At 36.9% G+C, this 22,201-nt stretch overlaps 1 protein-coding gene across 2 annotated transcripts in view; it reads right to left on the bottom strand.

Annotated features, from left to right (window-relative positions):
* Positions 1 to 22,201, bottom strand: part of fbln1 (fibulin 1) — a 59,075-nt gene that overhangs the window by 17,874 nt on the left and 19,000 nt on the right. The window contains exons 7-15 of one of the 2 annotated variants that reach the window (XM_041255274.1): positions 21,500 to 21,637; positions 20,952 to 21,089; positions 19,327 to 19,470; positions 16,516 to 16,644; positions 15,692 to 15,817; positions 14,167 to 14,286; positions 12,250 to 12,381; positions 9,564 to 9,687; positions 2,455 to 3,221 (exon numbers count right to left, since the gene is read on the bottom strand). In XM_041255274.1, the coding sequence (XP_041111208.1) occupies positions 2,855 to 3,221; positions 9,564 to 9,687; positions 12,250 to 12,381; positions 14,167 to 14,286; positions 15,692 to 15,817; positions 16,516 to 16,644; positions 19,327 to 19,470; positions 20,952 to 21,089; positions 21,500 to 21,637 (1,418 nt within the window). In that variant the 3' untranslated portion in view covers positions 2,455 to 2,854. Of the gene's footprint in view, positions 1 to 2,454; positions 3,222 to 9,563; positions 9,688 to 12,249; positions 12,382 to 14,166; positions 14,287 to 15,691; positions 15,818 to 16,515; positions 16,645 to 19,326; positions 19,471 to 20,951; positions 21,090 to 21,499; positions 21,638 to 22,201 lie in introns of those variants that run through there. The other variant, XM_041255273.1, reaches the window with a different exon arrangement.

The raw sequence follows: 22,201 nt of genomic DNA, 5'->3' as shown, positions 1-22,201 counted from the left end.
AGTCAGTACCACACGAGACTGAGGAAAGCCTGCTTGTTAGATTGTACTAACAGCCTTCGTAATGGTGATGCAAAAAGCAGTCACCAAAGCGGCAAAAAGATACTGTGTATGAGATTGCAAGCAATCTCAACTGATGCACATATCTTGATCCTGCGCAGCACTGTTGAGCCCAGCAGCTGTGCACATATTTCTGAAAAATAAAAAAATAAAAATAAAAAAACACAAGAGAAATATTTGTCCACAAAAAACAGTAATTAAATAATTACAGTTAATAACATAAATGTCTCGTATTTTAAATGAGAAATAAAATAACTCCAGCCAGAGCTATTCACCCTGGGGGATGACCAACCAACTTATGTTGCGGGATCCCTGGGAAGGAGTGACTCAAGCCATTGGCTTCACGTGGGGCATAAGGCCACAGCGGGACATTACAAACAGCGGGCTGTAGTGCACAAAATACGCATAATTAGTAAAAACTAATACAGCGATTATTTTAATATCACATATAATTTGTGTAAAAACACAATAAATGCAAAACATATAACAGAAAAAAGTAACAAGTACTTTTTTAACCATGCTCTCCTGTCTGGTCAGTTTTTGAAAGTTAATATGCCGCTGAGATCTGCGAGCACAGTACTTTTATGCCCTCAGGGGCGGGCTAGGACTGTGTCACACGCTCTGCGAGTAGCTTTGATAAATCTTATTCATGTTTTGGGTCTTTAAGAGGTAAATACCCATACAGTAATGGTTACAGTTCATACTTAAAAGGGAACCACTTACCTATATATGCTCCAGGGGAGACCTTTAAAGTGCAGTAATGCTGTTTTATATACAATAGGAGCAGTTACATAATAAACTAAGTAAAGTAAAGCTACTCTACCTAACTTATATTTCTATAAACACATTTGACCACTGTTATAGAACATTAGTATATGCAGTTAACACACTGTTTGCACACATCAAAATTGATCAAATAATTACACTTAGCTGTTAATACTGTATGGCAAGTTTCAGGAGTATTATCATTGGACAAAAAGTATATACTGGAACAAGACGATCACTACTATACCCTCAGAGAAGGAACTTTTTGCACAAATTAACTATATAAAACTATAGCAATGACTTCAAACAGAATTTAAATACAAGGCGAATTCTGGATGGGATGCAGTGTTTTGAATGCAAAAAAGTTTGAAAAGAAATGTAAACTCTCAAAGTAATAAACATGATAGCTCTTGGTATGTCATCACATTTCATTATCAACAGTCCAGAATGGAAAAAGTTGTTTTTAAAATAGAAAGTACTCCACAATTGACGACTGGTAGTTATTTGAAGTCTTAATTGAATGCCCTGTTTTTACTGTGCACGTTTATACAGTACAGTAACGTTACTTCTAATTAAATAACAGTGTGTGTCCTCGTTGCTAAAATGTATGTTGTCTAATACAGGGATTTACGGTTCGCACTTTCTGTATTGCTGGAAAAGTTAAATTGATTTTGATCTGTACATGAACTGAAGAAAGACGAACGGCAAAGACAACACAATGGTAATAGCTTGCGTTACCTCAGTGAAGTGGAACGCAACTTATCACAATTGTAATACTTCCTGTCACTTTTAAAGTTTATTATGCTTGTGGTTTAATGAAACGTGAATGACCTCATACAGTAAAACCTGTCTAATCGAGCCCTTCCACAACGGCTCTCTGTAATTCGGCATCATTTGTGGGTCAATATTGGTAGGGAAAGGATCGAAATCCCAATTTAAAATAATGATGTGATTGTGGAATCTGGCACGGTTGGCCTAAAATCAATGTCCAGCATAAAGTCATGTGATTTTTCTTTTCTATGTTTAAAATTGCATATGTTGTGTACATACACACACCTGCAGTATAATCCTTGTTTTCATAATGGAGGAAGTAACATTAAAATGAATACAATCCTTTAATTAGAATGTTGTTTTTTTTTTTTTTTTTTAAAGTGTTCATATACGATTTTAGGTACAGTATTAGATTTGACATTACCTCCGTTATCCAGAAAACTGCATAATCTGGCACAATTTTCCGCGTTTTCCGGCATTCGTTACCTTGTTAATTAAGGCCGCAAATTTATATATATATATATATATATATATATATATATATATATATATATATATATATATATATATATATATTGCTGCTGCATTAGTACATGTAGTAAAGCATAAAAAACACTATGGTAAATTAATATAGTAAAACACATTATTGTAAATGCAAAGAATAAGCAAAGGAAACGCATGGTGAACAGCAAATTAGCATGCACTTAATTAACTTTATTTAAACATGTGTTTGAATTATTTTTATATACTTCCTGGGCAGCAAATGTTCTTTTTTTCTGCTCAATTTATTGTAAACGGTTGTTCTCCAGTGCTTTTAGAAATGGCCGTTACACAGAACAAAAGAAAAAAAAAATCACAACATTCACAAATTCACACATTTATTAGCAAAAAACAAAAGTCACTGGTCCCTAAATCGAGATATTACATCATTTAAACTTACAGTAAAATACCTTTGAAAAAACCAAATCACATCAAAGCAAATGGAACACAGACATTGTCAACACAGTCAGCACGGTGCCCGTTACTGTGCCTTTCACTGTCCAATGCTGCCTCCCTGTGGCCATTAAAGCATACGACATCTTAAAGCAAGAAATTAAATGATTCCTGTTAGCCATTTCTTTTTATTTGTTATTATAATTTGTGATTGTTACGACAAGGGGCATTATTTAGTCATTATTAAATGATGGTTAATGAACTGTTAAATTTGAAACATAAAAAAAATAATAAAATAACTAAGACACGAGGCAATCTAATTTTATAATTAGTAACTGAATTCTGGCTGTTCAGCAGTTACAAAGACAAAGATTTTAGCTAAAAATGTATTTACAGTTCCGTGACGGAAGAGGGTCATCTCAACAGTGAGAACAAAGTCTTGAGGCTGAGTGATTGGCTTTTGCATGGCGACAACTCCACCAGAGTTCACTTTTTGAGTGGTGAAGAAGCCTCCGTCATTGCCACCTGTGATGGTGAGAAGAATGTCATCTCCGGGCACTGCATTAGAGGGACCCATGCGGAAGACATTGGTGGGCACAGGCATATTGGTAGGGAAAGTGAGGTGATAGTAGGTAATTCTCATAGGCAGGCCCTGGCACTCCTTATTCTGATTGCAAGGCAAGCGCTCACAACGACTGCAAGAAAAGTGAGGAGAAAAAAAACAAGAGACAGTGATGTCAGTTGACAACATGCAGAGACAGCGTGGCAGCGCAGCAGCTCAGGAGCGAGGGAAATGGAGCACATTACTCCTTCCAGTTTGACATAGTGCTCAGTGGCACGGCAATTAAGATATGCCATTACCTGTCATTCCTTTATACAAACTGATGATAAACAAGAATCATTCCTTTTAGCATAGAGTTTAATAGGTAACATACTAAATAATGGAGTGTTAGACATACTTATTATCATATACTTTGACATGTGATATCATATTTGACATTTCACACCTAGTTCTTCTGCTTTCCAGTATTTTTTTTTTTTATAACTGTGTGATATAATCACATAATGAACATTGCTTTATCTTCTATAATGAACAATATCAAATTCAAAGAACCCACACAAACTCCACAGGCTATAACACATCCCATCAACAGGTGTCCAGTTCCATCCTGTTTATACCAGTGCCTCAATTTTGACAAGAAGGAAATATGTAAATGTTATCAAACTAGTGAAGAACAACTCCAAATGTTCATTAATTGCTTCTATTTAGTTGTTTTTGCTCATTTTAAAACATTCCTGTGATGTCACCCTTTGATCTTTTGATTGTTTCATTCTACAAGTCTTCTTAGTAAGTGGCTGCGTGGCTTTGGCGAGAAGGGGAGCGCACGGCAGATATATTGTTGATTAACGAGTCCATAGTTTGTGCTACGAATCCACAGAAAACACTCCATTCAGAACCATCAAAAGAAAACCGAAAAGCATTTTATTACGTAACAACCACTTCAATGACACTATGTAACGCAATTCTTGTTCCTGGGTAGTAAGTGTTATTTCCTAATTGCTTATGCCTCAAAAGTGTAGAAAATGGCTATTATTCCCCACAAACTTTGCTTTTGTGACCAGGACAGTGATATTTTGAAATTTACCTATTTTACCTATTTACAATTTGTCAGAGCTCTAGACAAGGAGTCGACAGCCTTCAAGTGCCTTCAAGACTTCTTCCCTAAGCTGTCTGAGGCAAAGGTCAAAGCCGGTGTCTTCGTCGGACCACAGATAAAGAAGATCCTGGAGTGCAATGAATTCCCCAAGAAGCTCACTAGTAAGGACAAAGCGGCTTGGAACAGCTTTGTCGCAGTGGTTCGGGGCTTCCTGGGCAATCACATGTGGAGCTGGTTGAGACTCTGGTGAAGAACTACGGCACAATGGGCTGTAGGATGTCCCTCAAAGTCCATATCGTTGATGGTCATCTTGATAAATTCAAGGAGAACATGGGAGTGTACTCGGAGGAGCAAGGCGAGCGATTCCACCAGGATATACTGGACTTTGAACGCCGCTACCAAGGACAGTATAACGAGAACATGATGGGAGACTACACTTGGGGGCTGATTCGTGAAAGTGATTTACAGTATAATCATAAATCTCGAAAAACTACTCACATCTAAATCTTTTGTAGTCATTTTTGTATTACTTTAGTATAAATACATGTTAATTTGGATTCATATGTTGTTTTTTTCTGACTCAAAAAAGACACAAATTCGCCCGTTTTCTCATTGGAAATAGGTAAATTTCAAACTATCACTGTCCTGGTCACAAAAGCAAAGTTTGTGGGGAATAAAAGCCATTTTCTGTACTTTTGAGGCATAAGCAATTAGGAAATAACACTTTCTACCCAGGAACCAAAAAATAAATAAAAAATTGTTACACAGTGTAATTACTTAATTATAGTATTAAACATTCCAAATGAAACACTTGAGATTTCAGTTTAGCATTTTATATTGTTTGCTAAAAGTAACAGAATAATTCATAAACATTATGTAAAAAAAGATTTTCATAATTATTAATTTCTACATAAAGACCTCGCTTTTATTTTATAAGTTTTATTTCACATATCTTCTGGTCAGGGTCTGGAACAGCAATTTCATCACCACTTAATAAATCTCCATCAATTACACTTTTGCTATTCCTTTGTTTAACCATTGTTCAAACAAGCTTACAGCTCGCTTACATTTTGACTGACTACTTGAAAACCGATCACTGGCAATGATACTTAGATCTTCATCTGTTTTAGGTTTAGCAAAACTGAATTATTTTATTCTCCGTTCCTGGTTCAGATCCCTTTGATTTTTGTACTTATTTTGTCAATTCCACTTTTATTTTCTACATCTAAAACATAGTCCTCATTACTATCTCCACTTACAGCATACACTTCTGTCAGTTTAAGTGGGATTTAAACTCAAACTCAGGAACTCATGACAACAACATGAGAGACAAACATTTTTACTGTTTAAAAATAAAGCGTAACAAAAGAGTAAAAACCAAATCAAATTTCCAAATTAACAATTAATTGAATCTCATTATCGGACAAGTATCAATTAACTGAACCGGTACAAAATTAACCCACAGTTTCAAGTGCCTAATGGCACTCGAAACAATGAAATATTTGTACAGATTCAACACTTATCATTGTTTATCCTACTTATAACATATACACTGTAGAAGAACTTTGCACTGAACACAGCAAACCCAACAAAAAATTGTGGTTTTAATAGAAGAATATGAGAATTTAATTCAAATATAACCTTCTGAACAAATTCTTCTGGGAAGAATCTGCCCAGTGCAACTGTAAACTTCAAACCAGTTCAGAAAGCATGTCAATTCCTGGTTTGGGGGTTTCCAATATAAGTTAGTGAGGAAGCGTAATCAGTATATTATCCGAGATTTGAGGATAGTCTGGCTTCGATAGTCTGGTTTGTCTTTCAGTTGCAAATCCTGCCGGATATTCAAGCCACAAATTCTGTGCAAGCCATTAGCTATTCAACCATTTCAGACTACAACATATAAATCACACGTACAAAAGTAAAATACCACATAGCATGAGAATATTCAGACAGCAAACATATGCATCATTTTGTGAACAGCACTGGGGAGTAACACATTACTGTAATCTGATTACATTTTTTTTAGTAACTTGTAAATGTAATGGTTCCTTTTTCAGACAGGTAACGAAACGTGGTAAATCAGAAAGTGCAATTCAAACCTTACATGTCACATGAATGCGCTTTTCATATCATCTTAGTAGATGGTGTCAGAAAAGTGGGTTTGAAAGCTAGATCATCAAAGAATAGTTTGAATATTACAGTTTGATCAATCTGAAAAAAATAACTCTGTAAAATGTAAACCATGCCTAAGAAGTAACTATTTGCAACAAAATATGTTACTGTAACTAGTTATAATTTTGTCCAAGTAACTTGTAACTAACAGATTACTTTTTAAAAGTAACTTCCCCAACACTGATTATAAGAAGCAACAATGGCCCAAATCATTAAATCTTCAACGTTAGACTAAAAACACCCCTTTCCATTCAAACAATGCACTTGGAGCTTCAGCAGCAGTTCATTCTATTTCATTGTGCTATGCATTTACTGTGTATTACCATGGATTACCATACTTTGTGCTTTACCATACTTATATATTTGTACATAATTTACTACGACCTTGCTATGCTGTCAAATACATTGCAAGCAGATTTAAAAAACAGAATAAAACACAACATGCACAGTGTATGAGAATATAGGAAAGGCACTTTCAAAATAGACAAATATCCCTTTTGCTATTCTATGTCTGACCCATAACTGGATGCAAGTCCTGCAGTTTATTTTAATATCACAATTTTCAACCACGTATGATAGGAAAAAAATAGTTGTTTCCTCCTTGTGATATATATACAATCTCATTTATAGACACTGGAAAAAATAAGCCACTCCAATATGTGGTTAGCTTAGAGTCTGGGAATGGTCATTTCCATGGTCAAGGCAAAACAGAAAAGTGTTGTCACAGACTCACTACACAAGATGAAAGCTGAATATATTTGAAAATAAACAGCATTACAGGCACGTCACATACCTTTCTTGCAAGATTTATGATAAAGTACCTTCAGTAAATACTGAAAAGGATCATTGTCATAACTTTGACTTATTCTGGGAAAACACAAACTATGTAGTTGTTCACTGTCCTGCACTCAGTCCAGCTGTGCAGAACTAGCTTGTTGAAATTTGTTAAGCAGGGATCGTAGTTTTCCGAAGAAAAAAAAATCAGATAAAAACACAATAAAAATCTGCGTTATTCCGCAATTAAAATTATAAGATATACAAACAGTACTACTGAATATCAGTGAACACACAAGGTATTTTATTAGTACATTTTTCAATTCTAAGGAAGTTACAAACTCACCAGTGCCATCAATCAACAATATAAACAAACTTACCATTTTACTTTAAGCATTACAAATACTTATGTGTAGTAGTAATAAACTAAAAATAGTATTCATACTAGTTTACCTAAGAGTTAGTCTTTGTTATCTGGATGGCTATTGCCAAACTCCTTGACCTGATCTTAAGGGTGATTTTTATTGTATTTGGCATATTTAACAGCTTGTTCAATAGTAACAACACGCTAGATCAGTGATGCGCAAAGCGGGGTATGCATTAACCACAACCTTATATTTCAACTGTAATGTTACTTTGAATTACAGTACAAAAACCCTGTCTTACAATAAAAACTTCCCTTTTCTTATTGCTCACCTGAAAATAAAATTTAACAATGTATTTTTCACAGCCATTCAGTGAGTCTCCTTCTACCAGTACTAGGCTGTTACAGTTATCTTGTGCTCTCTCAATTATTATTATTTTTTTAATTGTATCGATACTGCACTAATGGAAACAAAGAAACAGTAATATTGTATCGCTATAGCAATATAAAGCATCCTGACTCACTCCAAACACACTGTATTTATTATATAGATTAACCTTCCAAAAATTCAGCTGACAGATAGGTAAACTGGTAGGTTAGGTTGAGGGGGACTAAGACAGCGAGAAATCCTAAGGATCAAGAATCTAGTTGCTTATTCACCAGTCACAAACATGCATTGCAAGTGAGATGATTCAATTTTTTGCTTTGTTCTGTTTTTGTTTTAACCCTTAGCGGTCCATTTATTCAGCGCCTGTCAGACTCGTCAGGTCCAAATTATTTTCACACAAGCTGTTTATTTTACACAATGTTTTCAAAGTATTTTTTTCACAATAAAAGGTTTAAAAGGCACTGAATATCAACAGGACACTCAGTACTGCATTCCCAGCCAAGCACCACCCCTTGTTTGCTGCATTTATCACACACCTCTTCATAGTAATGCATACCGATAAATCCTCTCCTGATCACTCGTTTTATCACCAAACTCCTCAATAATGCGATCCAAGTCATTATTTTATAACTATAACATCTCAAAAATCTCTGCAAATGTCTGTGATATTCTTTGAGCGCTGGATGTGGAAGCAGCTGTTTTGTTTTTTGTGTTAAGCTCAGGTTTCCTCAGCTTTTTCCGGAGAAAAAACGACGAGAGACCTGTGCTTGACGTCTTTTTGATGACCGGACCGGAAAGGGAAAATTGTAATGTCGGACCTGGTACGACATAAGACCGCAAAGGGCTAATTGAAAACTAGGACTAATTGGTCACGTGTTTCTGGCAATTCCCAGGGAGGTATGTGACAGACAGAGAAGGAATCTGAGCTGCAAATCTCCCTTCCTTCCAGAAAGGGTGCTGTGTAAGGTTGGTGGTATGCTTTCCCATAGACAGGGCAACTCGATATTATATGGCAACCAGAAGTCCGCCATTTTGGGGGAAGTGCATGAAGGCACCGGGCTGATCACAGGGAGTACAAAGGGGAAGCTGCAGCCACTGAGCCAGCACACACCCCTGAGCACGACCTGCACAGCACAGCACGGACACGCACACGCACCACCATCCCAGGTCTGGAGAGCATAGTTTCGTGCATCAGGATAAATAACATGTGATGTAAATATTTGTGTTTGAGACTGTAACCCCCCGTGTACCCCCCAATACCATCGTTGGTAGAGGGCCGGCTTTATTAAGTATTGTTTTGGAAATAAACACGGACTGTTTTTAAACTAAAAGTACTGTCTGGACATGAATCGTATCAGCAACACCACTCATCCCCTGCCAGGCTACAATTAGCTGTCCCGACCAGTGAGACGCGAGGAACCAACGAAGTACAAGAAGCTTAATAACATACAAACTCAAGCCGTGCAGAAACATTACTATGCATATTCTTTACATATTCAATTTAAATATCATACATTGTTTATATTCTTTCAATGTGTAAATCACTTATCTAGACCACTGCCTGTAGCTTTAAACTCTTTAAAGCTCTTCATCGACTGTCATGTAATGCTTGTGATTGATGATTAAAAAACACAGTAATGCAGTTTCTTGACTGAAAGAATGAAAAGGTTTTAATACTCACGCTTCTCCAGATTTGCGGTAATTGTCCGGGCACTCAAATAACAAGCACTTGAAGTGACCCTGTACGTTGAAGCAGGTCTCAGAGCCAGTGCAATTGTGTGTTCCTGTTACACATTCATCAATATCTGTAAAAAACAATGAATACACTCAGGTACGAGTACTGCACAGGTAATGTCAAATTAGTTCTGAAAGCCTCAGCCCAGTTCAGTATCCAGGTGTCCCCTCATCGCTAAACCTCCATCCCATGTGGAAGTACACATAAGTATCATACATACCCCCACATAGGGTATAAATAACACATTACAGAGGCCCTGAACACTGTTCTCTTATGGTGTGACATGGCTAGTATCTTCAATAACTTTTGTGTAGATGTCCATGATCAAACTGAAATAAACTTGATCTCAGATAGTCTTGCACGTTCCTGGTCATTTCAACTGGAAAGTGAATCGGTATTAGTAACCAACCATCGCCTTTCTCTAATGACTGACATGCTTCGACACAGACACAGACACAGCTTGATTTTAATCGCATATTTAATTGATACAATTACTGCACCCATCTCATTTAACCCTTTAAGGACCGGGATCGTGTATACATGATCATACTGATGGGGCTTCTAGGACTGTGAAAAAAGCACTTTGTTTTGATGACTTACAGGGCCACCGTACTTTGCAGTACAGCCTTAAACACATATCACTGGATAGGGGAGGGACTGACGTTCACTTCCCGGTAGTGTTTTTGTGTCACTTTATTTTGTCTCGTCTGTTTTAATATATATGTTTTTTACAACATTTATAAATATCAAGAAACAAGTGGATATAAGCAGATAATATTTCATGAACTAAATGCATCAGGTACGTTTTTTTTTTCCTTATTATTGATAATAATGGAATCAATAACTATTTTGTTTATCAATATTTATTTTGATAAAATCAAGAGTAGTGTCCATTATTGCTTATAAAGACCCTGAGAATAAACACGTATTATGTCATTGCATCACTCAGGTGAAACAATGTCTTATGATTTGCCCAAACATCAATATTTTTCAACAACACTTTCAGGAAGTATTGTAAGATCCCTGGTGTCACTGAATAACACATTTTTATACATGTATCTCTAAGCAGAATACATAATAAAAACATTTTTTACTTTGTGTAAATAATAAAACAAAAATAAACAAAACAAAAGTCTAACTCCAATTGGGAGCACTAACTAAACTTTTGTTTCCCGAACTAAATGGTTGGGATGGCTAAGCCTTTTTTCTCCAACAAAACCCCTCCTTTAAACTGCCAGGCTGGGCAAGGCTTCACTGGTTTTCATTTACCTCTTGAAGCATTCGCCTCACCACCATAAAGTCACAACACACAGTTGTTTAACATTTAAGCTCCAACACTCACATTCTTCTTTGTTGTACACAGCTCTACCCTTTGTTACCAGCCCCCTGGCAGTTCTCCTAATAGAGCTGCAAGCTCCCTTTTTATATCATGTGGCTGTTCCCAATTAGCACCAATTATCTAAGTTGGGAAGAGCCACATCCTCACATGTATTTGGCAGGGATAGGAATTAATCCCATCCCTGCTAAGAGAACTTTGCCAATCCAGTTATGTGTTTTGGTGGTGGTTGGCAGAGGGGTCTATGACAATTTATCACAAACAATTCATCACCAGCGACAATTCATCAAGGACAATAACTCACCAATTAGTGCCGCACCGGTCATTTTCACCTGTAGCGTTTTAAACAGCTGTGATATGATAATGTACCCTCCGTGATGAATTGTCGCTGGTGATGAATTGTACCTGGCGATTAACTGTTGGTGATGAATTGGTGACAAATTGTTCGTGATGAATTGTTGGTGATAAATTGTCATAGACCCTCCTGCCAACCACCACCAAAACACATAATCATATTGGCAACGTTCTCTGCAAGAACACTGACACTACAGAAGTAACCTGGCACTGGACACCAGAAGCAGGGAAAATTGCACCCAAAGACTCCGCAGAGAAGCACAGCAAAGCCAAACCAGTAACTCCATCCAAGTTGTGGAACAGCAGGACAGGACTGTCAGGACAGAAGGACAGGCCCGGGAGTGCCAGTTTGTATTAGTGGGAACAATAAGGGCAACTAACAAGCCAATAATAATTCATTCTACTCTATCTCAATAATACGATTTTATGGCACAAATCCGGTTTCATTTTCTCATAGGAAGATGGAGAAGATGCAATGCTTCTGTATGGAAGTTTAGAGCTCTTCAGAGTTCTTCTAATTATACTGTCCTCAAATTGCTAAGGAGCACATAATACACCCTGCTGTGTCTCCTCTGACGTCCACTTTAGGAGGTATATGAAAAAGTGAGACTCTGAAGTGTATGTTTGTTTTAAAAAGTTATTAGAAAATACAGGTGTGTATCTTAATTTAATATTGAAATGGTGGCAGTAGTTAGATCCGCCACTGTTTAAATCAGTTGAATAGATCATAATGTGATGTGAACAATAATTCATGATGAAAATGAATGTACTTAATGCATCACTGCAGTGGCATCATACTTTTCTTTTTTGCATACTAATGAATATTTGGGCAAAAGCGAACAATTTGAAATACACTAGTCTGGCAGGAGAGGGAAGGAGTATGGAGTTTGAACTGAGACGCAGCCTTAGAAAAATGTAGTTGCTCCTGCTCCCTATTCCTACCTTGACAGCTGCGTCCGTTGGGGGCCAGGGTGTACCCTGTGGTAGGGCAGGTGCAGTGGAAGCTGCCTGGGATGTTGTGACAGCGATAGGAGCAGATGTGTCCCCCAGTAGGTAGAGCACACTCGTCAATATCTAGGTTAAAAAAGAATATAATAAAAACAAATAAATAAAGACAAGCTTACACAAGTCCTGAACAAAAATGAAAAAGCACAACATAGCAAAAAAAATAAAAACAATATGTTCTTGTGGCAATGTTGCCCCGCGCCTTTGTATTTCTGTGTTGTATGTTACGTGTAGGTGTGTTAATGTTGGTGTATAATCATTGGTACACAGGAAGTAATATGGGGCATGCACACACGTGTTTAAAATGTTTATTTGTATTTAGGCACAAGGATTTCACAGCACTTCACGTGCAGGTAAAATGTAGTAATATGTGAGCACAGGGAATAGCACTTATTAATTCACGTGCAGTTGTACCGAGACTCCAACTGAATGATTGATTAGCAATCGAGTACAGCTGCATAAAAGCAATATGTTTTCACTCACTCGGGGTTGTGGGTTCGGTGAGTGGAGAATGGGATTGGAGATAATAGTGATAGGAAATAATAATATCAGCTCATCGTGTTTGCCTGTGTAGTCCATTTTGTTTATCTCTTTATTTTGGCTAAAGTGCCGTGTCCTGTGTTTTGTTTGTCTTGCAACCATTTATTTTATCTGTTTAATTATTAAATGCTTAGCAAAAACAATCGCTCGGCTTCATCAAACTCCACCTCTCTGTTTATTCTGTGCTGGTTCCTGGTTCTGGTCTGACGTCACCCACTACAGCCGTCTTTGTGACAGTTCTCAAAAAATGTAATTAAAAAATATTGCTTTGCATAGTTAAGTGGTATATCTTAGTGATAACAATAGCTCACAAAGACCTAATGGATAGTTACCCATTTGAAGTTGGGGAAAGAAGTATCCTAGGTCTTTGATATTTGGAGCCAAGATGTGTGAGGCATTTACTTTGTTTTGTCCTCATGAGCTGTGTAACATATCACTATATTTTGTTGTTTTAATTGCATGTACAGTTTTATGACATATTTTATTGTTAACAAAGGTAAAGTCTCTAGTGGCACCAATTGTAAAAGCATTGCTGTTTAGAGTGCAGGGGGAGTCATGCCATTGGGCTTTGTGCTCTCAGAGGGTTTGGGTGGAAAATCAAACGGCTAGTTTATCAAGGTTTGGCAGGTGAAAAACAGAGGCAACTGGCTTGAAAGCTGGAACAAATGTTGTATGTTACTTTTCAGTTCTGAACGGTAAGTGGGTTGCAGTGGTGTGGCGACATTCAAGTTGGGCTTTTCAAACAGTAGAAAACACAGGGATGAAAAAAAAAACAAGGATAAGACTGTGGTAGGGCAGAAGCCTTGCACATGTAAATAGTGGGGTTTTGGTGCTGTGAAAATGAAATATGTATTATTTAGAATTTAAGTTTGGCAGGGATGGGGTTAATTCCATCCCTGTCAGAATCCACATGGGGAATGTGGCTGGGGCCTTCACTGAACAACTGATGGCTAATCAAGCCCCAGCCACATGCTATATAAAAGTAAGCCAAGTCCTTTGTTTACAGAGGCACAGTTTAGTGAAGGCAACTGCCCAGCCTGAACACGAAAAGAGTGTGTGATTAAATGATTTATTTTGTTTAAACCATTTCATTTGTTCATGTATTTTGTTTGTTCCTGTGTTTTGTTTGTTTAATTAATAAATAAACTGCAGCTTTCCATCTCTGGGTCTACTTCTTGCTATTCCCCAGCCTTGGCCGTGATGTTATCCTGTCACAAAGACCAAACGAATACCTGAGTTCCTTTTCTAAAACCCTAGTGAGATTTGTTGTTACAAGGGTGACTACATGCCAAGTCATAGTCTTTCCTTTCTTACCTTCACAGGTAATTCCGTCTACATCACTCAGCTGGTAACCACGGCGACAATAACACTGGTATGAACCATACACATTAGCACATTCTTGACTACAGGGATTGCTCTCACACTCGTTCAGATCTAAAGACAGAGAAAACTAAATATTAAACATGTATTTATATTATATGCAGTGTTCCTGGTTTTATGTTTCACCTGATAAAACAACCCACTGATCTCAAGAGGTGATTTGTTTATTAAAATGAAGTGTTAATATAAATACTAGTTTTTCAGACCTCAATTATTTTCTTCAGATGTTGGTGGACATTAAGAAATACATGACTGACACAGACACAAAAAAGCTGGGAGTGGCAACTAGAAAGTGCCGTTCATATTCCACCTGAAGAAATCTGAGGCTTTGCAAGCTATTGTTTGTATATAACAGTACAGATTATAATTATTATATTAGTTTGCTGTATGTTGCTGTGTGTGTGTGTGTGTGTGTATATATATATATATATATATATATATATATATATATATATATATATATATATATATATATATATATATATATATCCAATGATGTATCTCAATCACAAATGAGAAACATGTTAACAGTAAATTGATTTCATTTAAAGGGTTTCTCTATGAAACAACTAAATGGGCTTTTAAATTAATCCTAAGTCTTATGTTTTCATTTCAAAGCAAAAGCGACTCCTCTTTAATAATGTAAATACAGTTACGCTGAATGATTGTAATAAAAGTATGTCCAGCACAAAATACTTCATTTTTCATTGTAACTTTAATAAAGATTAGTTGCTTATTAACATGTTGCGATCTCGTTTGTACTTTCTGCTTGTTAATCAAAAATGAAGGCTTGGTCAATCTAGAAGCCAATTTAGTTTTTCACCGAGGAAAACAATTGTAAATTCAATCAACTTTACTGCTAACACGTTCTCAGTTGTGATTGAGAGACATGAACGGTTTAGAGGTATCAACTGACTTCTTAAAGGAGAGTAGAAAAGTTGGGATAAAGCACCAAAACTCAGAAGCCCTACTTGTACCATAAAAGACAAGGTCAACTGTACATGTTAACTTATATTATAGGCAACCTAACACCTCAAAAGTCAAATTAAAGAGCTTGTTTGCATTGGTGTAATGGTCAATTCAATAAAAATTAATTAAAAGTTTAAAATAACATTTTTTGTTTGTCTTTTTAAAAAGACAACTTTGAGGAATGGTATTGTTGCAATAACAAACCTGGGGCGTGTGTTGTGCTTGGATAAGACCACTTCTCAGCCTTGTGCCTCGCTGAGTTACCCCAGCAAACGCACACCCTGTGATGTGTCAAATAAAACCTGACATACAACTAAACAAATGAGGGACTCTACTGTTCTTCAAATAACAAATACAATTTAATCATCAAAAGAACACTGTAAAGACATGAACTGTGCATGCTGGTCATAACCAGGCTGGAATGATTTCTGCCTTGTAATTAATTACACAGACTCCATATATTAGTCAGTGTAAACGTTGATTGGTTTACCTTCACAGTTCCTGCCATCACTTCCCAGCTTGAAGCCAGTGGTGCAGCTGCAATGATAAGAACCAGGGGTGTTCTCACACTTGTGAGCACAGAGGCGTCCTGGGTAGCGCCTACACTCATTGGTATCTGCAACAAATAAACCAAAGTAAGGATATACATTAATAAACAAACAAATACATTCAATAATTGTATTATCAGAATGTAAATAAACAAGCAATTAATACATGTTTTAATGTTCTACTTGTCATAGGGGATAAATAGTCATAGGCCATCTGTTACTATTCATAATAAACAGTGTTTTAAAATGTGGACTATTAAACTGTTATTCTGCCTGCAGAGATCTGAAGTTCCATCATTTAAGTTCAGATTAAATGACAGATGGGGAAGGGGGCAGTGTAACACTGAATGACAGCTGTTTGGAAACTGAGGAGATACAGAAGGTTTATAATAATATTAATAATAATAATAATAATATTAATAATAATTATAATAATTTATTCAGAGGTGTTTCATTTCAGGTTTTGTAGTGGGTTTGCAAAACACCTGAATAAACATTATTCCCATAGCACACACTTCCTCCCTGTGGACACTTCTATACAAATTTCTCACATCTTTCAAAAATAACTGGTTTAGAAAATAAAATTCTGAAGGTGGAACTAGCACCTTTTATAATTTATGTATTCTGAATAAGTAGATTTGGGGATATAAAAAAATATATATTTTGCAGCCCCAGAGCAATTAAAAATAAGGCAGCTGGGTAAATTCGACTGTTGAGCACACATTTGCAATCCAGAATTTATAGTGAGCAGTGTTTAAAACCTTACCAACACAGCTCCTGCTGATGCTGTCAAAGTAGTACCCGGCACTGCACTCACAGCGGAACGTTCCAGCAACGTTGATGCACGCATGACCTGGACCGCAGGGCTGGGACAGGCTGGTACACTCATTTATGTCTGGAAAAAGGTACAGGAATAAAACAGGAGAGACCCATTAACATAGTTTATTTTCTCAGGGCAGTGTTTACCATCAATCTATCTGTTCTTAGTTTAATGTGTTACAAGAACCGCATTACGTAACACAGTGATACATTGCTGACTCTCTGGAAATATTTAATCAAACATCATGTGACATTTACTCAGGAAAACTCACTCACCAGGAAAAAAAAAAAAAATCTAAGGATCACAGTGCATCCAGATCACATTCTGTCTTGCATCAATGCCGGTTTCTGCTCCCACAATACAGCACTCATTTTGTATGAAGTTTGAAATGCTACAATAAGCATCAATGTTTAGTGTTGAAGTGATTTCTTTCATTAGCAACAGCAACATGGAAGCTTGCACTAGCTACAGATTCCTGGCTAGGTTCTCCTTCTATTTCCTTTTCATGAGATACACTTTTGTTGGAGGAGGACATTGTACGAATAGATATGTCTAAGTTTTTTTTCGAATAACAAATGTATACACGTTTTCTTACCATTTTGTCTGAGTAAAAAGGCAACGACATATACTGAAATCTGTCAAGTTATTTTTTTTGAACACGACCTGTCAGCTCTGCGTCTCCAAGGCAACCAGAACAGACGCAGAGCTCACAGGTTACGTTCAAGAAAAAAACTGGACCATTTAATTTCTTCAGGGGTTCAATGCCATACTACCATACTGCATGCTATTGCAATATTCTGAGCCATCCTGTGATGACAGTAATTCACAACATCTAAACACAGAAACTGAATAATTCTTTGTCACAGCTGCGGCTCACATTTCATGTTCAATCTGATTAAACTATACCATAAGGAGAGGCAACGGCCCTGCTGCAACAAAACGTAAGTTTTCACGGGCATCTACACAATGCAAGCGTGGGAAGGAAGGGCAATAAGGGGCTGAGGTGGGGTGTTAGGCATGCAGTGAGCCCCATAAAGTACAGATTCTAAGTAGAAAGAATCGGTCAACAGCAATGCTAATAACAAACTGGAGCACACCTACATTTTTAGAAAGCACACATAAAATGTCTTCTGTTTAAATTAAACACATATCCATTTTTATGTATATTTAAGAGGGATGAAAACAATGGTACTGCAACAATGCACAAAATATTGTTTACACTTTCAAATGATTCAGAAAATGTTTTCAAGAAGTTCATATATAGTAGCAGTGTATGATTTGGTTTCATTTGATAAAATACAAGAATATTGCTTAACTCAGCAAAACCACTCTTTAATTACTGGTACAGTTGCTGCCACTTACACAGTACAGGGTTATTGCGTGCAGTCGTTTATATCGGACAAATAGCGTTTGCCATTCCCACTGATTTCAATAACAATGGCATTGTTTATACCGTGTTAAGCACGCCATATATTTTTGGGCAAACTCAGCTGTTTGGATCTCGTTATTTGCCATTCACATAGATTTAAATAACAAACGCACTGCTTATACTGTAATACTCGCTCTTACTAATCTACAAATCAGCTGTTTTCACCTGGTTACCTTACCATTCACATAGATTTTAAAAGCTTGACAGATCGATCAATCAGCTGTTTGCACCACATTACTGAGTGATTATCACTATGTAACACAATTTTTGTTCCTGGGTAGTGTTATTTCCTAATTGCTTATGCTTCAAAAGTATAGAAAATGGCTATTATTCCCCACAAACTTTGCTTTTGTGACCAGGACAGTGACATTTCAAAATATCACTATTTTACCTCCAAAAGCTGAAATAAACTGGTGGTGTTTTAATAAAATTCTTATTCCTATGAATATACATTCATCACATTCAGACAAATAGATAAAAATATAAAGCTTACAAATAGTGTTATGGATTCCCTTAAAATAATACGTTCCTCTCTATAAAGTTATCTTTGCAAAATTTACCTCTAAAAGGCAAATAGTTGACATCTAATTCAGTTTAGAGTTTGTATATGCACCCATGTACTGAATTTCCAATGCAAACGGGTGGCAGCAGTTGCAGCATTGCTTAGAGGTAACCACTTTTTAAACTCTCCTCGAAAAAAAATTGGGAAATTATTTTATTTCAATTACTAACTGGGGATAGTCAGAATCTTTGAATTAAAAACTATTTAGACCTTGGAGATCTGGCAAATAGAGCAGCACTTTGCAGATGTGCAAGAGACAGCTCTTGAGGAGAGGGGTAGCTGCTAACTGTGGACTCCCAGAGGTTTCCTTCAGTTAAGTTAGGTTTTTACTACAACCCCTAGTGCTTAAAATTTGATTGTCTATTTATTTTAATAAAATACTAATGCATTTATAAATTGTCCTGCTTTCGTTCTGTAGTGGTGTCTGCACTGCACTTCAGAGCAACCCCATATATTTAGTGCATCACCTGTAAATACATCTTGCAGATTTGCAATCTGGTCACATTAATCACCACCTAATTCCACACAGCCCATATAATTTGATAATAAATAATAACAAGTCTTGCTCAACAAGAATTAATATGACACATTAGGACTTCAAAATGATAAAAAGCATTGTTAAATAAATATTTAAATAAAGTATGGTCGGTTTCAGAGTGAAGTACGAGTAATTTCCTTTGAACTCCATCATTTAGATGCTTGAGGCAGTCGTGGTTACATGGTAGCCCCTGTTAATTGCCAAATGAAGCCACAGACAGGAACTTACCGACACAGCGGGTCCCTTCTTCATTAAGGTGGTATCCGCGGCCACAGGTGATGGAATTCCTCTGGCAGCTGAACGAGCCCACGGTATTGATGCAGACTTGTCCAGAAGGACAGGGCCCACTGGCACGCATACACTCATTGATATCTCAAAGAAAAAAAAAAAGTGTTATTCTAAAAAAATATAATACAAGTGTTTACAAAGCAATCAAAACATCTACAGCAACATGCAGTTCACTGCACTATGATCGCAAAGCAACCAAGAATGAGTGAAAGCAAGCTGCAAGGCGTTTCCTACAAAGGCAGAATGGGCAGGATTAACACTATTGCACAGAAAGACTAGAGATGGATTGCAGGAAGTACTGAGCACATTTACTTCCGTTGTCAAATGCTTAAGATCATACTTCGTTCCTTAGTTCCATTCTGTAAAATTAATGTCACAGAGTGAAGTACTTAAATTGTTAACCCAGACAGTTAAGCAGCAGTACTCTAACTAAACGCACATCTGCACTGCTCTAGGTCTTTCTCACAACCACCCAGTAGGAAGAGTAAGCAATCAGTAAAAGAACATACAACTGGATACATTGGTATCTGCAATTGTGACTGGCCAAACAGGTGCCTCACTGAGCGTCATATCAGTCCTTACTGACAGTGCTTCCTACGTACTAAGATATTTAGAAAGAAAGGGGTCCGACTGGAACAGGAGATAAACATTCGCTTCTGGTACTTAGGAGGGCAGTGTAGACGATTCATCCCAATAAGAGCTGTTTTCACCCGTATAGGGTCTCAGTTTGTACATTTATGACATTCTAGCTCTGAAACCAACTATACCATAATTAGTGTGTTTTTCATATAGGAATGACTATAGATGTTAGGTAAGATTTACTGGAATTATTTTGTTAGCACCATGTACTTTAGTATTTGATGGAAGTTGTCAAGATCATCAGCATAACATTCGTCTTGAGACAAGGCAATTCATTGGTCAAAATACTAAACACTAAACATTCTCAGTAGAACATTTTGATTCGTTGTAAATTATGAAAATATACACAATATGCCTGTGTTTGAATCTCATAACAACACCACCACAATATGCTGTGCAATAAATACATACTAAAAACATTTACAGTGGCCCCAGAAAAGGCCTAAACTCCACAGGGACCAATTGGTATCTTAAAAATAGTGTATCAATCCAATTGAATCTGAAGGATTTACTCAAAAATATCAAGTAGCCCCACTCAAGTAACCAAAAACCTGTTCTAATAGAAAGCGATTTATACTGTTTGTGATTTAAAAGTTGAAACAGGTCCAGCATCTGTGAAGTAAGCAGGAGTGAAGTGTAAAATGTAAACACATCAGAGGAATTAGCTCTGTGCTGCCTGTACAATCTCAGCAGGTTACATATCACTATCTGACAGCCTGGACTGAACGCCCACTCATGTGCCATACAGACTGACACAATATGGTACCATGGCCAGCAAGTAACATCACACAGATGGAAATGCGTGCATCCAAAAACCTGGGAGTGTTAATACTTCACGCAGGAGATGGCAGGACCAGGTTACATACAAGTACAACAGAACTTAAGCCTTATGGAATCATCAGCACATTAATGGTTTTGGTTCTTACCAATACAGTTTCCCTGAGCATCCTGGATAAAGCCTTCTCCACACTGCACAAGAGGCTTGCATCGGAACGAGCCCTGTGTGTTCTGACAAGCAAAGTCAGGAGCGCAGTTATGAGTCCCGGTTTCACACTCATCAATATCTGAAAGAGGAGAAGGAGGGGGAAAAAGACACAGTTACATAACACTTCAAATTAAGAACAAAGAATTGAGTACCAAGGTTAGAACTAACTTCAGTATCATTTTATAACTTTGGAATGTTGTTTAGAAAGAATAATATGCTTATCACCATTACAAAACTACAATATAAATATCGGTGCAAGTGTTTTTAACTTTATATTCTATCATAGACTGGCGGAAATCTGATTCAAAATTGATTGAGTAGAGCTGGACTCAGCTGAGTATGCCCTCTTGAGACAAAACAAACAACCAAAGCAAAACTTTATAATTGCCTCTTATTATTTCAATTCTTCTTGATTTTTTTATTTAACTTCTATCTTTAATCTATTAATGTGTTAAGTATTACACAGAGCAGATGAAAGGTGACATTTACCTTGACAGTTGTTGCTGTCAGTCAGTTCATAGCCGGTCCCACAGCTGACTTCCCGCTGGCAGCGGAATGCCCCCTTGGTATTGATACACCTCTCACCACTGCGGCAGTTATGAGAGCCCAGCAGACACTCATTTATATCTAGGCAGAAGTCAAGAAAAAGTGTTACCTTGGTAAGTGTAAAATGTTATACTGGTATTTTATCATCACACCAAAATTCAACTATTATTTGTCTAATGGAAAAAAGTAGTAGCGATAATCTTATATAAGGGAGACCTTTGAGCATTTAAATTACATTTCTGATTTGGTTGTTACTTTTATTATAATAGTTAGAGTTTTTTACAAACTAGATTAAATGTAATTTTGCCGTCTACCCTGGTAAATGTGGACCATTGAAAACACATTGTGTATAATGTAGGTGTCCCCTAATTCAACTCTCGCAGTTCTAAAGCAGGCCTGTCAAGTTTGGCCTTAATGATGCAGTGGAAGGGAGCTCTTCAGATCCAACCCAAGGAGTGACAGAGAGGTGTCTTGAAAGGAAGGATGGACCACATGAGCTGTCCTGGCTACACTATACTTACGTCTTCCCATGTATTACGAAAAATTATTCTATTAAAATCAGCTGTATCTTGGATCATTTTTATTTATTTATTTATTTATTAGCAGAGGCCCTTAACCAGGGTTATTTTAAGTTGTATACAAAAA

Source organism: Polyodon spathula, chromosome 7 (genome assembly GCF_017654505.1).
Source record: "Polyodon spathula isolate WHYD16114869_AA chromosome 7, ASM1765450v1, whole genome shotgun sequence".
Taxonomy (NCBI): Eukaryota; Metazoa; Chordata; class Actinopteri; order Acipenseriformes; family Polyodontidae; genus Polyodon; species Polyodon spathula.
Note: the sequence above shows the minus strand (reverse complement) of the source record. Positions and strands in the feature narration are given on the sequence as shown.